This window comes from Carassius gibelio, chromosome B11 (genome assembly GCF_023724105.1).
Source record: "Carassius gibelio isolate Cgi1373 ecotype wild population from Czech Republic chromosome B11, carGib1.2-hapl.c, whole genome shotgun sequence".
In the NCBI taxonomy this organism is placed as follows: Eukaryota; Metazoa; Chordata; class Actinopteri; order Cypriniformes; family Cyprinidae; genus Carassius; species Carassius gibelio.
The window spans coordinates 23,825,454-23,844,847 of NC_068406.1; the positions used below are offsets into that span (position 1 = coordinate 23,825,454).

General features: G+C 37.4%; 2 protein-coding genes across 2 annotated transcripts in view; one reads left to right on the forward strand and one right to left on the reverse strand.

Annotated features, from left to right (window-relative positions):
• Positions 1-19,394, reverse strand: part of acyp2 (acylphosphatase 2, muscle type) — a 133,900-nt gene that overhangs the window by 104,246 nt on the left and 10,260 nt on the right. The gene's annotated exons all lie outside the window — the stretch shown is intronic.
• LOC127968353 (sulfotransferase 6B1) lies at positions 1,206-5,479 on the forward strand. The gene is made up of 7 exons (XM_052569517.1): positions 1,206-1,465; positions 2,406-2,521; positions 2,622-2,711; positions 3,548-3,674; positions 3,767-3,861; positions 4,050-4,206; positions 5,058-5,479. The coding sequence occupies exons 1-7, from the start codon at positions 1,270-1,272 to the stop codon at positions 5,183-5,185; spliced, it is 909 nt and encodes a 302-aa protein (XP_052425477.1). The 5' UTR covers positions 1,206-1,269; the 3' UTR covers positions 5,186-5,479.

Genomic DNA, 19,394 nt, shown 5'->3' on the forward strand with positions numbered 1-19,394 from the left:
AGTTTAAAGATTAAACGTACTAGTATATCAAACTGGATCATGCAGAGCTTTTATACAGCCTAGTAAACTATTATGATAAGTGGAAAAATGAAAAACAAAATATATATAAAACCTTCATCAGGTTTGGAGAAATGTACCATTGCATAATTTGTTCATCAGTGGATGCTCTGCAGTGAATGGGTGCCGTCAGAAAGAGAGTCCAAACAGCTGATAAAAACAACACAATAATACACAGCCAGTTCATCAGTTCACATCTGGAGAAGACAAAAACTGCGTGTTAAATCCATCAAGATGCTTTTAACTTCAAACCACTGCTTCTGGCTAAAACCCATAATCCATAACAACACTTCCTCCAGTGAAAAGCCCATCTGCTGTCATCTCTCACATCAAAATCCACCAACATATTTATTTAAAGGTGTTTTGAACTGTAAACGGTGCTGGATCCGTGCAGATTTCTCTCTCGATTCAGACCAGAACACTTTTCACTCATATTTTATCTTGAAGCAGCGGTTTGAAATTAAAATCATCTTACTCATGGATTTGTTCCCTACAAACACGCAACCTCTGGCTTCAAAAGGAGGATTATTGTGATGTTTTTATCACCTCTCTGGACTCTCATTCTCACGGCACCCATTCACATCAAGTGAAGGAATCCTACATTTCCTACATCTAGGACTGCCTGAGGGTGCATAATTGCAGCAAATTTTCATTTTTGCATGGACCACAGGCATTCCTTTAACATGTACATCGAAAAAAAAAAATGCTGTAGAAACTACTTTCTGATTATTTTTCATAAACAATTACAAAAGAAGCACATTGAAGTAACATGAAATTTTGAAGTATTTTCTTTTAAATTTTTGTTTTATTTACAACTTTTTTGTACAAAAAAACAAGAATAAGATCTTATAAATCTCAAGAGAAAAGTATTTGTACACTGCTTCACATTGAGTGAGTTTAGCGTCTGTTCAGCAGCTGACCTCATGAACTGACTACTGATTACAGTTTACCCTTCACCTCTGCCAAAACCAGCTTTTCAAGAAAGCTAGCTGGTGTAGTTCTGCTGTGTGTGTCTTGCACGCAGTAATCAATCAGACTGACTCCGAGCCCTTGTGTTGACTCAAGGGACCAGAAATGGAGATTTCTCACGCGAGCCATATCTGTGGGAGGATCTACAGCATTCTCCTTCCTGACCTACAGCATAAATACTGTGTGTGTGTGTGTGTGTGTGTGTGAATCTGAACCTCACCAGGACGAGAATCCACCGCCAAGATGAGTCAAGTACCAGCTATAAATGAATTAAAGTCTACTATGGAGAGGGCAGCTCAGATGAAGGACGAAGACAAGCTTTACAAGCGCGAGGGAATCCTGTACTCCTCGATCCTCAGCCCTCCAGAGACCCTGGACAAGTTACAAGAGCTGGAGGCCAGAGAGGATGACCTTATCCTGGTGGCATACCCTAAATGTGGTGAGTTAAACCAGACAGGTGTACGTTTGTTTCTGTAAGACGTGCATGAAGAAAAAGTTGAATCTACGAGTCCTTAAACTAGTGCAAAGGCTGCTGGTGGAGTCAAGTTACATGTTAGATTGCATTGCCTTCTTTTGTAATGTTTTTCACAGGATTTCTCCTGCATTACTGACTCGTGCAACTGCAATACTGGACGCTGAAGACTGAAGTGATTCTGTGCGTTCGTGAAACTCAAACACTGGTGTAAATTGGTGCGCCCAAGCGAATTTACATAAGAATTGGTTTTTACAAACCATTCACACTGAAAATGATGACATCGCATTGAAAGTGACAATTTACATAATGCAGATTTACAAACTCAAAACTGTCTTTTTAATGATTTGCATTAATATTGACACACAGAATGATTTTACAAAGGCAATTCTTGTCATGGATTTATTGTGAGAATTTACAGTGTCTATGCAAGCATTCATACTTTCATTCTGCTTGTGTTTCATGAATGAAACCTTGTTGCAAAGACTTATTTAACAGCTCTAACCTAGATATTAAAGATTGACATGTTGCCTTTAACACACATACCCAGATCTTTCGTTCCTTAATCAAACAACCTCACGTATCCCGATTCTCTTCAATGCACAACACACATTTATGATTCTTATGTAATAATGAGCAAATTATGCTCAATGTCAAGCAGTGTCATGCATTCATGAAAATCAATCACTGGTGAAAATTGATGCGCCCAAGCTAATTTACATAAGAATTGTTTTTTACAAACTGAATGTGACAATTTACAAAAAGCAGTTTTAATAACATGCAGATATTATTGGAATTAATTCAATGCCACAATTTACATTGAATGCTTTATATATAATATAATATGTAATTATACTATAAGAATGCTTTATACATCCTAAAACTGTTTGTAACTGATTTCTAACAGGTTTTAACTGGATGCTGTCAGTCTTGAGTAAAATCTTGAATGCTTCCACTGGGAAGAATGAGATCCAGCTTGAAAGACTCCCTCTGGTTGAGTTTTTACCTCCAGATGTTCAAGAGGTCAGTAACCGCTCAAACAATCAGCAATTCTGGAAATGTTAACCCTGAAGACTCAAAAACATCAGTGCAATATTATAGTTTCACACTGTTTGTGTGACAGAAACTGGCTGAAATGCCTCCACGGAGGCTTCTGGGAACACATCTGCACCCTGACAACATCCCTCCCTCGTTCTTTACTAAGAAACCAAAGGTCAGTGAGTGCACTTTGACCCACACTGGAGAGGTCACATGACACTAGATACCAACTACACAAGCGCCAAACACACCGATGGCATTCACATTAACTCTTATAGAACATATGTTCAGTTTTGGTGCAGTATGATGTCTTTTGTAGAGGAATTAATACTTCAATTCAGCAAGGGTGCATTAAACTGATCAAAAGTGATAGTAGAGCCATTTGAACTTTCTTCTCGGCGCTGTTTTCACAACAATATTGGGCAGCACAACTGTTTTCAACATTGATAATAATCAGAAATGTTTCTTGTGCATCAAATCAGTACATTAAAATGATTTCTGAAGATCATGTGACACTGAAGACTGGAGGAATGATGCTGAAAATACAGCTTTGATCAATTACCTTTTAAAATGTATATATTCACATACAACACAGTTATTTTAAATTGTTATAATAACACAGTGTTATTGTTTTCAGTGTATTATTGATCAAGTCAATTCAGACTTGAGCAAACTTTTGAATTATAGTAAACATAATTTCTATCTATACAAGGGGAGAAAATAATCATAATTTGACTATAGTTGGTGATGTTGGATGTAACCAAAATCATAACTTTGACTGAATATTATTTAGACAGTATAGAGGATAACTGAATTTGGACAAATTATAAAACTATTGCATAATGCATCAGGTGAATTACTATTCTATGCATTTTGGTTCAAAAGTTGCATGCTAAAAAAAAAAAAAAACTAGGAACTAGTTTCACGTAATTTGTTTACTAGGAATAAAGATGAATTCAGATAAGAGCAGAACGTATTTTTTCTCTCATCTTCTACATGGTCTGTTTTCAGATTCTGGTGGTGTTCAGAAACCCGAAAGACACACTCGTCTCTTACTATCATTTCATGAACAAGAACCCGGTTCTGCCCAACGCTGGGCCGTGGGACAAGTTCTTCTCAGACTTCATGGCTGGTGAAGGTGGGAAAACACTGAATACTGAAATATTTAAATTAATGTTATGTAGGACTAAAGTTATTTATGTTTTTATGTTGTTTTTGTTTCCTCTTCAGTTGCCTGGGGCTCTTATTTTGATCACGCTCTCGCCTGGGAGAAACGTTTAGACGACCCAAACGTGATGATCGTGACATATGAGGAACTAAAACAGGTAGAGGTTTCATTGACTGCTTCATAGTGAAACTTTAACCGAATTTGAAGCAAACGAATGTGCAATGATTAAATAACATAACCGTTATTATCGGTGTATTAAGAAGTAAATAAATGACTTTTTAAGCTGTTGTGGTACAGAGACCTGTTTGAGTTGTCACATCTGAGACTGTCCTGCTGTTCATGCAGAACCTGTCTGAAGGTGTGAAGAACATCTCAGGGTTCTTCAGCCTTCCTCTGACCGATGAGCAGGTCAGCAGCATCGCTGGAGAAAGTACGTTCAGCGCCATGCTGGAAAACTCCCAGAAGTCTCATGGCAATACTGGCAGCATCTTCTTCAGGAAAGGTAAAAAATAAAACCTTCATGATGGATCTCAGATCGAATCGACTCAGATGTTCATCCTCGAATCCATAAGTTGCAGCATTCTTTACATACAAGTGAAGATTATGACTTGAAAGTTATTTATATCTTACAATTCGAAGATTACGAGATGTAAAGTCACTTGTGATAAAAAGTCATTATTTTTACATTTGTCGAAATGGGCTTCCATAATATTTGATCATAAAAAAAATATATATATATATATATAAAAAAAAAATTGTTTGTAAATTACCTCTATATTTTAAACCAAACATTTATTTTTACACACACAAAAAAAAAAAAAAAAATTCACAAAAAAATGAAAATTATTAATACGGTTAAATCATCTGCTAAAATCAGCTTAAAGCTGATGACTAAAATATCAAAATTATACTGCTAAAAAAGACTTGATGCACAGATCTATTCTGACATAAGGTGTCAGATATTTTTCTCCTATCTTTTGCCATGGTTATCAGTTTCAATAATCACATTTTTGAATTCAAATCGGAATTTAAAAGGATAGCTAAAAAACAACAACACAATCAACAAACAAACAAACAAACGGCTTCTGGTCCCCATTGACCTCCATTGTATATTTTTTTAAATTCCCACATTATTCAAAATATCTTAACTTAAGTTTGAGGGTAATAAAATGATGACCATTTAATTTTTTTGGGATGAACTATTTCTTTAAATACAGCGGTCAATCCAGAAACTCTGCAGTGTGTGGCTAGTAGCATTAAAAATAAAACCGTATTGAAATTAAAAAGCTCTTATTTACATCATTTACATTAAAGGATTCCTTTGTGTTCTCCGGTCACATGTTTCGTCTTCAGGTGAGGTGGGCGACTGGAAGAATCATTTTTCTGATGCCCAGAGCAAACAGATGGATGAGCTCTTCCAAGCCAAACTAGCTGGAACAAATCTCGGAGCCAGACTGAAGTATGACCTTTACTGCCAATAAATGTGACGACACCACGAGAGCCAGCGGACAGAGAAACGGTTCACTTCAGGGATGTACGCTCATTCACGCGGGCAGCTGATTAAACTCCATTACTTACCATAAGAACAAAAACCTCACTGTCATTAAACCTCATTCTGTGAATATGATAACATTGAACATGTTTGCAAGAAGCAATATTGGTCTTGGGTGTCCCCAGAATGTGTCTGTGAAGTTTCAGCCCAAAATACCCAACAGATCATTTATTATTACAGCTGTAAAATGTCGTTTTTTAGGATGTGTCAAAAAAAAAAAAAGCTTTTCTTTTCTTTTTTTTCTGACTTGGTTTAAAGGGGATTAAAAATAAGTAGCGGGTGTATTTTTATCATTGCAGGGTGGTTGTGTTCACACACTGCTAACACACATTTCTGTCCAAACACCATGTAAAAGTGGATTTTACATAAAAGGTGCACTTTAATTCTCTTTCAGAAATATCTATTGCAAATGTTCTAGAACCAGACTCTAGTTGGTGCAATACTTTAGTTCTGGTCTAGTCCGTGTAATAGTTCAATCCCATAAACTTCAGGAAGTACTGTAACAATCTATAATGAGTTTAAATGGCTCTAATGGCTCACAAACAGCAGGATGAATATGATGATAAATGCACATGATAAAATGCAACAGACCGTAATAATGGTGCATATTTAGGACAGCAAAATAAAAAGAATTAAAGTAAAAAAAGAAAAAAACACTTGCATAGTTTTTTTAATTTAATTTTTCATTTTAGGTAAAGTTTTAGCAATTGTGTAGTGTTTGTTTAATTAGATTTTGTAGTTTTTCTTTTCATTCTTTTTAAAAAATATGTTTATATATTTTTATTCATCTTATTCTAGATTTAGTTATTTTAGAACATTAAGGTAAACAAATTAGATTTTTTTATATTATTATTGTTTTATATTGAAAATATAATTATTTTTATTATATTATTACTATTATTTCAGATAATGTTTATTTTATAATATATTTTGAATAATTGTTGGATGCATTGAGGATAAATAGGGTTGCTTTGTATTTTTAAACCAATTTTTGTCAAAAAGGACATTAAGAATCAGAGCGGATAACACTTTCGGTTAATTTGAAAAAAGCTGCAAATGGAAAGTCATGTCAGGTGCATTGCATTGTGGGAATGCGATTCATTTAGACAATTACAGTTTGTAATAAGTACAGCATAATCCATTCTTTCTGCCAATTTGCAGTGTGCATAGTTTATATAGTATGCTATTCTTAACATACAGTTTCATCAGGAGTATCCCATCATTCCTAATGAAGTCTAATTACCGCCGTGACGATGTGAACCGCAGATGACCCCTACATCAACAGCACATCCGGGAAATGTTACCGCGTTTTTCTTGTCAAAACAAGGTGATCAGTGAGGAAATGCATAAAAGTGCTCATATCCGACCGACATCATTCAAACTCTAATTTAATCTGATGTCAGAGTAATGCCACCAAAACAGGAACATGTAGACCACAGTGTCATACTGTATATACAATCTGAATGTGAATCATTCAAGCAGCATATTAAAGTTATAGATTGCTACAAAGTCTACAATCTATGGTGAGGAGCAAACACTGATCTCTGGCTCAACGGTTTATAACGGCAGTAAAACAGCTGATGGGTTTAGTTTAGATATGGAGCAGATGTATTTTAAAGCTACTGGGATTGATCAACACTGGTATGATTGATATGTTAAAGTACCATAACTGCCTCTTCTTATATCAAAACCTGGTAGAAAACCTCCGTGCAAAAACATGCACTGCGCTCAAGAGAAAACAGTGTTGATTCAGCATCAAATCAAAGAAATAGTTGGTAAAAAGGTTTGATTTTGTTAATATTTTTCCTAAAGAAAAAACAAAATAAAAGCCATATTAAATGCAAAGAATAAGAGTAATCCATTATTTTGTATTGCAGGTCAAAATGAGCCAAATTACAAGGGGGTAAAAATTACTTTGGAAAAAATCATATTATTTTCACACAGAGATCAGTTTGCATATTAGTAAAATCTTTTGACTTTTGACTAATATAATCTTCGTTGTATTATATTTCAATGGTGAGAGTTCAAAAATGAGAAATAGGTTGTTGTTTTTTTTTTTAAGTTTGCATTACTGTAACTTTATATAAATGGCATTTACTATTTTTTAATCTATGTATTTATTTCACCACAAAAATATCACAGAACAACCCAAAATGATTTTCAATGAGAAGTATGGTTTTGCTTTTATAATGTTTTTGTTTCTTCTGTTCAACAAGGCTGGATATATTTAACAGAAAATACAATACAAAATCTGAAATATTTTTACAATTCAAAACTACAGTATTCTATTGTTATATATAGTAAAATTTAATTTATTTCTCTGATCAAATCTGAATTTTCAGCATCATTACTCCAGTCTTCAGTGTCACATTATCCTTCGGAAATCTGCAGCTCAAGAAACTTTTGGGATTATCAATGTTGAAAACAGTTAATATATTTATTTCTATTTTATTTTCATATATTATATAAATGTATTCATGGTTACTTTTGAAAATTAATTTCTTTAAATAAAAGTCATACTGATCCTAATCTTTTAAACAGTGTTATATATATAGGTTTGGGAAGGAAGTATATCGAAGGATGATTATGTCTGATTCATCAGTGACGAGCGCCACTCACTACGTCAAACTGAATCAAACTCTTTTAAAATGCAGACTGAATATAAAGTTTTGAAACTCAGCTAAACACACAAAGAAAAAAGCAGTGTTCCGGGAAAACTAATCTGGACCAGAATGTCTCATCTAGATGTCATTTATCAAACTGTTGCCATTTATTCTGCTCCACTCAGGAGCCAAGAAACCATTTCAGCAAATAAGACAAAGCACAAGTACAAATGTCACACAAACTGGCCTTTTACTGCGTTTACTGGATTCATTTGTTCAGTGTAAAAGGAGGGTGAGACATGACAAATCACAAAACAGCTAAAGATGCCTAAAAACCCTCAAACATGCTCTTTTTTATTCATTTTATGTGCATTTGTTTCTTCACTCTAATGTGCTAATAAAGGTCAATAAACATCTATTAATGAGGAGACATGTCTGTCTTTTGTCTTATTACTATTATTGTATATAATAGTCATTTTACATACTAAAAGATTTTGACGTTATATTCAGTTATTATTCATATACAAATGAACACTGATGATTTTATTTCAATAGTCGCTCAAAATAATTATATTTACAATATAGTTAACAAAAATATAATTAGTTTATTTATAAAAAAAATCATAATACTTTATTATATATATAAAATAATATATATATATATATATATATATATATATATATATATATATATATATATATATATATATATATATATATATATAGTTGACAAATAATTGTAAAATATAAATTAATTTTTAAAAAAATATAAATTATTAGGTTATATTAAATCTATTTACATGGTTTCATTGGTAATTGGTCGGTAATCCGTATGCTAATTAACTTTATTTTATGTTAAAATATGTTTACATTATAAATATAATATTAAAATATATTTAACAATAATATATAGCTAATTTTTGATTTTGTTTTATTAAGATTAATTTACGGTGTTTTCATAATATTGCATTATATATTCAATTACTTTCTCCACCCAAAAATAATGAATTGTGAAATATAAATGATAATTTATTTGATACATACATTATATTTTTGCATGGTATAAATACATAGTTTTGCACTGCTTTGTGTTATTTTCATAATATATAAGCAAAACTATTATTTAAAATTAATGTACAGTATTTTCATAAATTAAAGATTAATATCACCCCATAAATAATGTGGATAATATAATACATCTGAAATAGAAATTATAAAATATTTGAAATAGAATCCGATTTTGTCCTTATTATAGATGTGTTTTAGATTGTGACAGTATTTTAATTTCATTAATTTTCATTTATATGGATCATATGGAACCTATTAGCATCAGTTACTTCAAATTAGTGTCATACTTTCTAGGTTCTTTAAAGCACCATAATTATTAACTGTGATGAATCTAGAACATAATTACAAGCTTGTTAATTAGTGGCTAATTTCCATCTCTGGTTTTACTGTGACTGTCATGCAGAGGGTCATTCAGAAGCAGCCGCAGGAATTGAGGTCCTGAGGGGGTCATTACAAACTCACAGACCACCATCACTGCAGAAACCCAGAACCACTCACATGATCATTACACAGAGCTGAATATCACAGAGACTTGGCAATCACACAGAATACACAATACCACAGCAACGCGCTACAAACATAGCAACACCATAGCAACGCGCTTCAAACATATGCAACATCACAGCAACACACTACAAACATATACAACAGCATAACAACGTGCTACAAACATAGCAACACCACAGCAACATGCTACAAACATATGCAACACCACAGCAACACGCTACAAACATATGCAACAGCATAGCAACGCGCTACAAACATATGCAACAGCATAACAACGTGCTACAAACATAGCAACACCACAGCAAAGAGCTACAAACATATGCTACAGCATAGCAACACACTACAAACATATTCAACAGCAACGAGCTACAAACCTAACAGCACAGCAACGCGCTATAAACATATTTATTTTAACCCCACAGCAACGTGCTTCAAACATATGCAACATCACCGCAACACACTACAAAAATATGCAACACCATAGCAATGCACTACAAACATATGCAACAGCACCGTAACGCGCTATAAATATATTTAACACCACAGCAACGTGCTTCAAAAATATGCAACACCACAGCAACACGCTACAAACATATGCAACAGCATAGCAACGCGCTACAAACATATGCAACAGCATAACAACGTGCTACAAACATAGCAACACCACAGCAACACGCTACAAACATATGCAACAGCATAGCAACGCGCTACAAACATATGCAACACCAAAGCAACACACTACAAACATATGCAACACCACAGCAACACGCTACAAACATATGCAACAGCATAGCAACGCGCTACAAACATATGCAACAGCATAACAACGTGCTACAAACATAGCAACACCACAGCAACACGCTACAAAAATATGCAACACCACAGCAACACGCTACAAACATATGCAACAGCATAGCAACGCGCTACAAACATATGCAACAGCATAACAACGTGCTACAAACATAGCAACACCACAGCAACATGCTACAAACATATGCAACACCACAGCAACACGCTACAAACATATGCAACAGCATAGCAACGCGCTACAAACATATGCAACAGCATAACAACGTGCTACAAACATAGCAACACCACAGCAACGCGCTACAAACATATGCAACAGCATAGCAACGCGCTACAAACATATGCAACACCAAAGCAACGCACTGCAAACATATGCAACAGCATAGCAACGTGCTACAAACATAGCAACACCACAGCAACATGCTACAAACATATGCAACACCATAGCAATGCACTACAAACATATGCAAAACCATAGCAATGCACTACAAACATATGCAACACCATAGCAACGTGCTACAAACATATGCAACACCATAGCAACGCACTACAAACATATGCAACACCATAGCAACGTGCTACAAACATAGCAACACCACAGCAACATGCTACAAACATATGCAACACCATAGCAATGCACTACAAACATAGCAACACCATAGCAACGCACTACAAACATATGCAACACCATAGCAACGTGCTACAAACATATGCAACAGCACAGCAACGCGATACAAACATATGCAACAGCACAGCAATGCGCTACAAACATATGCAACATCATAGCAACGCGCTACAAACATATGCAACACCACAGCAACGCACTACAAACATATGCAACAGCATAGCAATGCACTACAAACATATGCAACAGCATAGCAACGCGCTACAAACATATGCCACAGCATAGCAACGTGCTACAAACATATGCAACACCACAGCAACGCACTACAAACATATGCAACACAATAGCAACGTGCTACAAACATAGCAACACCACAGCAATGCACTACAAACATATGCAACGCACTACAAACATATGCAACAGCATAGCAACGCGCTACAAACATATGCAACAGCATAGCAATGCACTACAAACATATGCAACACCATAGCAACGTGCTACAAACATATGCAACAGCATAGCAACGCGCTACAAACATATGCAACACCATAGCAACGTGCTACAAACATATGCAACAGCATAGCAACGCGCTACAAACATATGCAACAGCATAGCAACGCGCTACAAACATATGCAACAGCATAGCAACGCGCTACAAACATGCAACACCACAGCAATGCACTACAAACATATGCAACACCATAGCAACGTGCTACAAACATATGCAACAGCATAGCAACGCACTACAAACATATGCAACACCATAGCAACGTGCTACAAACATATGCAACAGCATAGCAACGCGCTACAAACATATGCAACAGCATAGCAACGTGCTACAAACATATGCCACACCACAGCAACATGCTACAAACATATGCAAAATCATAGCAATACGCTATGCAACATCATAGCAATGCGCTACACACATATATGACAGCACAACAACGCGCTACCTACAAACATATGCAACAGCACAGCAACGCGCTACAAACATATGCAACAGCATAGCAATGCACTAAAAACATATGCAACAGCATAGCAACGCGCTACAAACATATGCAACAGCATAGCAACGCGCTACAAACATATGCAACAGCATAGCAACGCGCTACAAACATATGCAACAGCATAGCAACGCGCTACAAACATATGCAACACCATAGCAACGTGCTACAAACATATGCAACAGCATAGCAACGCGCTACAAACATATGCAACAGCATAGCAACGCGCTACAAACATGCAACACCACAGCAATGCACTACAAACATATGCAACACCATAGCAACGTGCTACAAACATATGCAACAGCATAGCAACGCGCTACAAACATATGCAACAGCATAGCAACGCGCTACAAACATGCAACACCACAGCAATGCACTACAAACATATGCAACACCATAGCAACGTGCTACAAACATATGCAACACCATAGCAACGTGCTACAAACATATGCAACAGCATAGCAACGCGCTACAAACATATGCCACACCACAGCAACATGCTACAAACATATGCAAAATCATAGCAATACGCTATGCAACATCATAGCAATGCGCTACACACATATATGACAGCACAACAACGCGCTACCTACAAACATATGCAACAGCACAGCAACGCGCTACAAACATATGCAACAGCATAGCAATGCACTAAAAACATATGCAACAGCATAGCAACGCGCTACAAACATATGCAACAGCATAGCAACGCGCTACAAACATATGCAACAGCATAGCAACGCGCTACAAACATATGCAACAGCATAGCAACGCGCTACAAACATATGCAACACCATAGCAACGTGCTACAAACATATGCAACAGCATAGCAACGCGCTACAAACATATGCAACAGCATAGCAACGCGCTACAAACATGCAACACCACAGCAATGCACTACAAACATATGCAACACCATAGCAACGTGCTACAAACATATGCAACAGCATAGCAACGCGCTACAAACATATGCCACACCACAGCAACATGCTACAAACATATGCAAAATCATAGCAATACGCTATGCAACATCATAGCAATGCGCTACACACATATATGACAGCACAACAACGCGCTACCTACAAACATATGCAACAGCACAGCAATGCACTACAAACATATGCAACAGCATAGCAATGCACTAAAAACATATGCAACATCATAGCAATGCGCTACACACATATATGACAGCACAACAACGCGCTACCTACAAACATATGCAACAGCACAGCAACGCGCTACAAACATATGCAACAGCATAGCAATGCACTAAAAACATATGCAACAGCATAGCAACGCGCTACAAACATATGCAACAGCATAGCAACGCGCTACAAACATATGCAACAGCATAGCAACGCGCTACAAACATATGCAACAGCATAGCAACGCGCTACAAACATATGCAACACCATAGCAACGTGCTACAAACATATGCAACAGCATAGCAACGCGCTACAAACATATGCAACAGCATAGCAACGCGCTACAAACATGCAACACCACAGCAATGCACTACAAACATATGCAACACCATAGCAACGTGCTACAAACATATGCAACAGCATAGCAACGCGCTACAAACATATGCCACACCACAGCAACATGCTACAAACATATGCAAAATCATAGCAATACGCTATGCAACATCATAGCAATGCGCTACACACATATATGACAGCACAACAACGCGCTACCTACAAACATATGCAACAGCACAGCAATGCACTACAAACATATGCAACATCATAGCAACGTGCTACAAACATATGCAACACCACAGCAACGCACTACAAACATATGCAACAGCATAGCAACGTGCTACAAACATATGCCACACCACAGCAACATGCTACAAACATATGCAAAATCATAGCAATACGCTATGCAACATCATAGCAATGCGCTACACACATATATGACAGCACAACAACGCGCTACCTACAAACATATGCAACAGCACAGCAACGCGCTACAAACATATGCAACAGCATAGCAATGCACTAAAAACATATGCAACAGCATAGCAACGCGCTACAAACATATGCAACAGCATAGCAACGCGCTACAAACATATGCAACAGCATAGCAACGCGCTACAAACATATGCAACACCATAGCAGTGCACTAAAAACATATGCAACAGCATAGCAACGCGCTACAAACATATGCAACAGCATAGCAACGCGCTACAAACATATGCAACACCACAGCAATGCACTACAAACATATGCAACACCATAGCAACGTGCTACAAACATATGCAACAGCATAGCAACGCGCTACAAACATATGCCACACCACAGCAACATGCTACAAACATATGCAAAATCATAGCAATACGCTATGCAACATCATAGCAATGCGCTACACACATATATGACAGCACAACAACGCGCTACCTACAAACATATGCAACAGCACAGCAATGCACTACAAACATATGCAACATCATAGCAACGTGCTACAAACATATGCAACACCACAGCAACGCACTACAAACATATGCAACATCATAGCAACATGCTACAAACATATGCAACACTATACCATAGGCTACAAACATATGCAACAGCATAGCAATGCACTACAAACATATGCAACATCATAGCAATGCTCTACAAACATATGCAACAGCACAGCAACGCGCTACACACATATATGACAGCACAGCAACACGCTACACACATACGCAACACACTACAAACATCTGCAACAGCACAGCAACGAGCTACAAACCTATCTAAACAGCACAACAACGCGTTATAAACATTTAACACCACAGCAACGTGCTTCAAACATATGCAACATCACAGCAACACACTACAAACATATTCAACAGCATAGCAATGCATTACAAACATATGCAACAGCATAGCAACACACTACAAACATATGCAACACCACAGCAATGCACTACAAACATATCGAAACAGCACAGCAACGCGCTATAAACATATTTAACACCACAGCAACGCGCTACAAACATGCAACACCACAGCAATGCACTACAAACATATGCAACACCATAGCAACGTGCTACAAACATATGCAACAGCATAGCAACGCGCTACAAACATATGCCACACCACAGCAACATGCTACAAACATATGCAAAATCATAGCAATACGCTATGCAACATCATAGCAATGCGCTACACACATATATGACAGCACAACAACGCGCTACCTACAAACATATGCAACAGCACAGCAATGCACTACAAACATATGCAACATCATAGCAACGTGCTACAAACATATGCAACACCACAGCAACGCACTACAAACATATGCAACAGCATAGCAACGTGCTACAAACATATGCCACACCACAGCAACATGCTACAAACATATGCAAAATCATAGCAATACGCTATGCAACATCATAGCAATGCGCTACACACATATATGACAGCACAACAACGCGCTACCTACAAACATATGCAACAGCACAGCAACGCGCTACAAACATATGCAACAGCATAGCAATGCACTAAAAACATATGCAACAGCATAGCAACGCGCTACAAACATATGCAACAGCATAGCAACGCGCTACAAACATATGCAACAGCATAGCAACGCGCTACAAACATATGCAACACCATAGCAGTGCACTAAAAACATATGCAACAGCATAGCAACGCGCTACAAACATATGCAACAGCATAGCAACGCGCTACAAACATATGCAACACCACAGCAATGCACTACAAACATATGCAACACCATAGCAACGTGCTACAAACATATGCAACAGCATAGCAACGCGCTACAAACATATGCCACACCACAGCAACATGCTACAAACATATGCAAAATCATAGCAATACGCTATGCAACATCATAGCAATGCGCTACACACATATATGACAGCACAACAACGCGCTACCTACAAACATATGCAACAGCACAGCAATGCACTACAAACATATGCAACATCATAGCAACGTGCTACAAACATATGCAACACCACAGCAACGCACTACAAACATATGCAACATCATAGCAACATGCTACAAACATATGCAACACTATACCATAGGCTACAAACATATGCAACAGCATAGCAATGCACTACAAACATATGCAACATCATAGCAATGCTCTACAAACATATGCAACAGCACAGCAACGCGCTACACACATATATGACAGCACAGCAACACGCTACACACATACGCAACACACTACAAACATCTGCAACAGCACAGCAACGAGCTACAAACCTATCTAAACAGCACAACAACGCGTTATAAACATTTAACACCACAGCAACGTGCTTCAAACATATGCAACATCACAGCAACACACTACAAACATATTCAACAGCATAGCAATGCATTACAAACATATGCAACAGCATAGCAACACACTACAAACATATGCAACACCACAGCAATGCACTACAAACATATCGAAACAGCACAGCAACGCGCTATAAACATATTTAACACCACAGCAACGTGCTTCAAACATATGCAACATCACAGCAACACACTACAAACATATTCAACAGCATAGCAACGCGCTACAAACATAGCAACCCCACAGCAATGCATTACAAACATATGCAACAGCATAGCAACGTACTACAAACATAGCAACACCACAGCAAAGAGCTACAAACATATGCTACAGCATAGCAACACACTACAAACATATTCAACAGCAACGAGCTACAAACCTAACAGCACAGCAACGCACTATAAACATATTTAACCCCACAGCAACATGCTTCAAACATATGCAACATCATAGCAACACACTACAAAAATATGCAACATCATAGCAACGCACTACAAACATATGCAACAGCATAGCAACGCGCTACAAACATATGCAACAGCATAGCAACGCGCTACAAACATATGCAACAGCATAGCAACGCGCTACAAACATATGCAACACCATAGCAGTGCACTAAAAACATATGGAACAGCATAGCAACGCGCTACAAACATATGCAACAGCATAGCAACGCGCTACAAACATATGCAACACCACAGCAATGCACTACAAACATAGCAACACCACAGCAACGAGCTACAAACATATGCTACAGCATTACAACGTGCTTCAAACATATGCAACATCACAGCAACACACTACAAACATATTCAACACCACAGCAACGTGCTACAAACATATGCAACAGCACAGCAAGGCCCTACACACATATATGACAACACAGCAGCGCACTACAACATGCAACACCTAGGTTTGCCACCTACAATACAGAAAAATAAGGGACGCCTGTGGAGACACCCCTCAGGCCATGATAACCACAGGTCCGATGACGTGCCAGTGCTGGAGAGGTTGTAAATCACAACTTAAAACATGTTTTAATTAAAATATTAATTGCTAATGAACTTTAGTAATTGTATAAGGTGGCGTAAACACAGATTGTGGATAAAATATTTGTCATTGTTTGCAGACAACACCATCCAAACAGTGAAACCACATAATAAATAACCAATCTATAAACATTTCAGTTCGGAGAGTTTGAGTCAGTTCGGGAGTTCCGAGCGGGATCGCGAATCATTTGAATCATTTCGGGAGTTCGTAGCGGGATCGAGAATCATTTGAGTCAGTTCGGGAGTTCGTAGCGGGTTGGCGAATCATTTGTTTGAGAGTTCGGAACGTTCAAAGTGGGTTCGCGAATCATTTGAGTCATTTTGGGGATTGTGAATCATTTTAATCAGTTTGGGAGTTCTTAGCGGGTTCGCGAATCATTTGAGTCAGTTCGGGAGTTCGGAGCGGGATCGAGAATCATTTGAGTCAGTTCGGGAGTTCGTAGCGGGTTGGCGAATCATTTGTTTGAGAGTTCGGAACGTTCAAAGTGGGTTCGCGAATCATTTGAGTCATTTTGGGGATTGTGAATCATTTTAATCAGTTCGGGAGTTCTTAGCGGGTTCGCGAATCATTTGAGTCAGTTCGGGAGTTCGGAGCGGGATCGCGAATCATTTGAGTCAGTTTGGGCATCGCAAATCCTTTGAATCAGTTCGGGAGTTCGTAGCGGGATCGCGAATCATTTGAGTCAGTTTGGGAGTTCGGAGCGGGATCGCGAATCATTTGAGTCAGTTCCCACTGTGCGGGCCCACTGCAGGTTTTCTGTGGGGCATGGCAGAGCAAACCCACACCTTAACCCACATGGGCACCACGCATTTTTTTTAGAATATATGTGTGTGTCAAATGTATATTTATTATGTATATATATAAATATACACACATGCATGTAATTAAGATTTTTTTTTAATGTTTTATATTACATGTATTTATATATAAATAAATGTTTGTATTTATATACATAATAAATGTAAAAATATTATGTAAACAAAAATATTTAGTTTGAATGCGATTAATAACGATTAATTGTTTGACAGCACTAATAGCCATTAATTGTATATATTTATTTTAAATTATAAAAAAATTTGTTTACATTATATATGTATGTGTAGTGTGTATTTTAAATATGTATATATATATAAATGCACACACATACAGTATATACTTATATATTTTTTACTGTAGGCCTATATATTTACATATGTGTATACGTTTTTATATTTACATTCTTATATTTTTTATATAAATATATTTAATATATAAACATAACATATATACATAATAAATGCTGTATTTTGTTAATGTCTGCACCAAGGAGGTCTCATCATATATTTTGTTTTATGTCCAAATAGGGTGTGCAGCTGCACCATATACTATACCCCTGCACTCTCTGCAGATTCCATTCTCAGGCAGGCCCATAGACTGTATAAAAACATGGACGTAGTGTCCATGACGTCACCCGTAGACTCCCGAAGAATGTTTTTGAAGCCTAAAGTGTGGAGATCGGTCCGTCGCCATCTTGGCAGCGCCTCACAACGCGACTTTCCCGGCAAATCGAAAATGGGCAAAAAGGCGGGAGCTGGTTGCTGAAGCCACGCTCACCTAGCACGACAGCGGTGACAGCAGTGCTAATACACCTGTCAATCAAATGGCCACGCCCTTAATTATGCATAACTTTAAGACTTAATATAATTTAAACGGATGAGTTCTAAAAAAATTCACCCCCCCTCACAGTTGTCATGAAGGGCAAAACTAGCTGTATAGACCAAAATCTATTTTTGCACCAGGCTGTAAACATGTTTTTTTTCTGTTGTATAGTTGGGCATTTTAACATGGGGAGTCTATGGGACTGACTCCCTTTTGCAGCCAGCCTACAAACATAAGCAACACCATAGCAACGCGCTACAAACATATGTAAGAGCATAGCAACGCGCTACAAACATATGTAAGAGCATAGCAACGCGCTACAAACATAAGCAACTTGGCACAAAAGTATGCAACAGCACCGCAACACGCTACAAACATATGCAACACCATAGCAACGTGCTACAAACATATGCAACACCATAGCAACGTGCTACAAACATATGCAACACCATAGCAACGCACTACAAACATACAAACACTTGAAAAACCATAGCAACACTTGGGACACCACAGCAACCA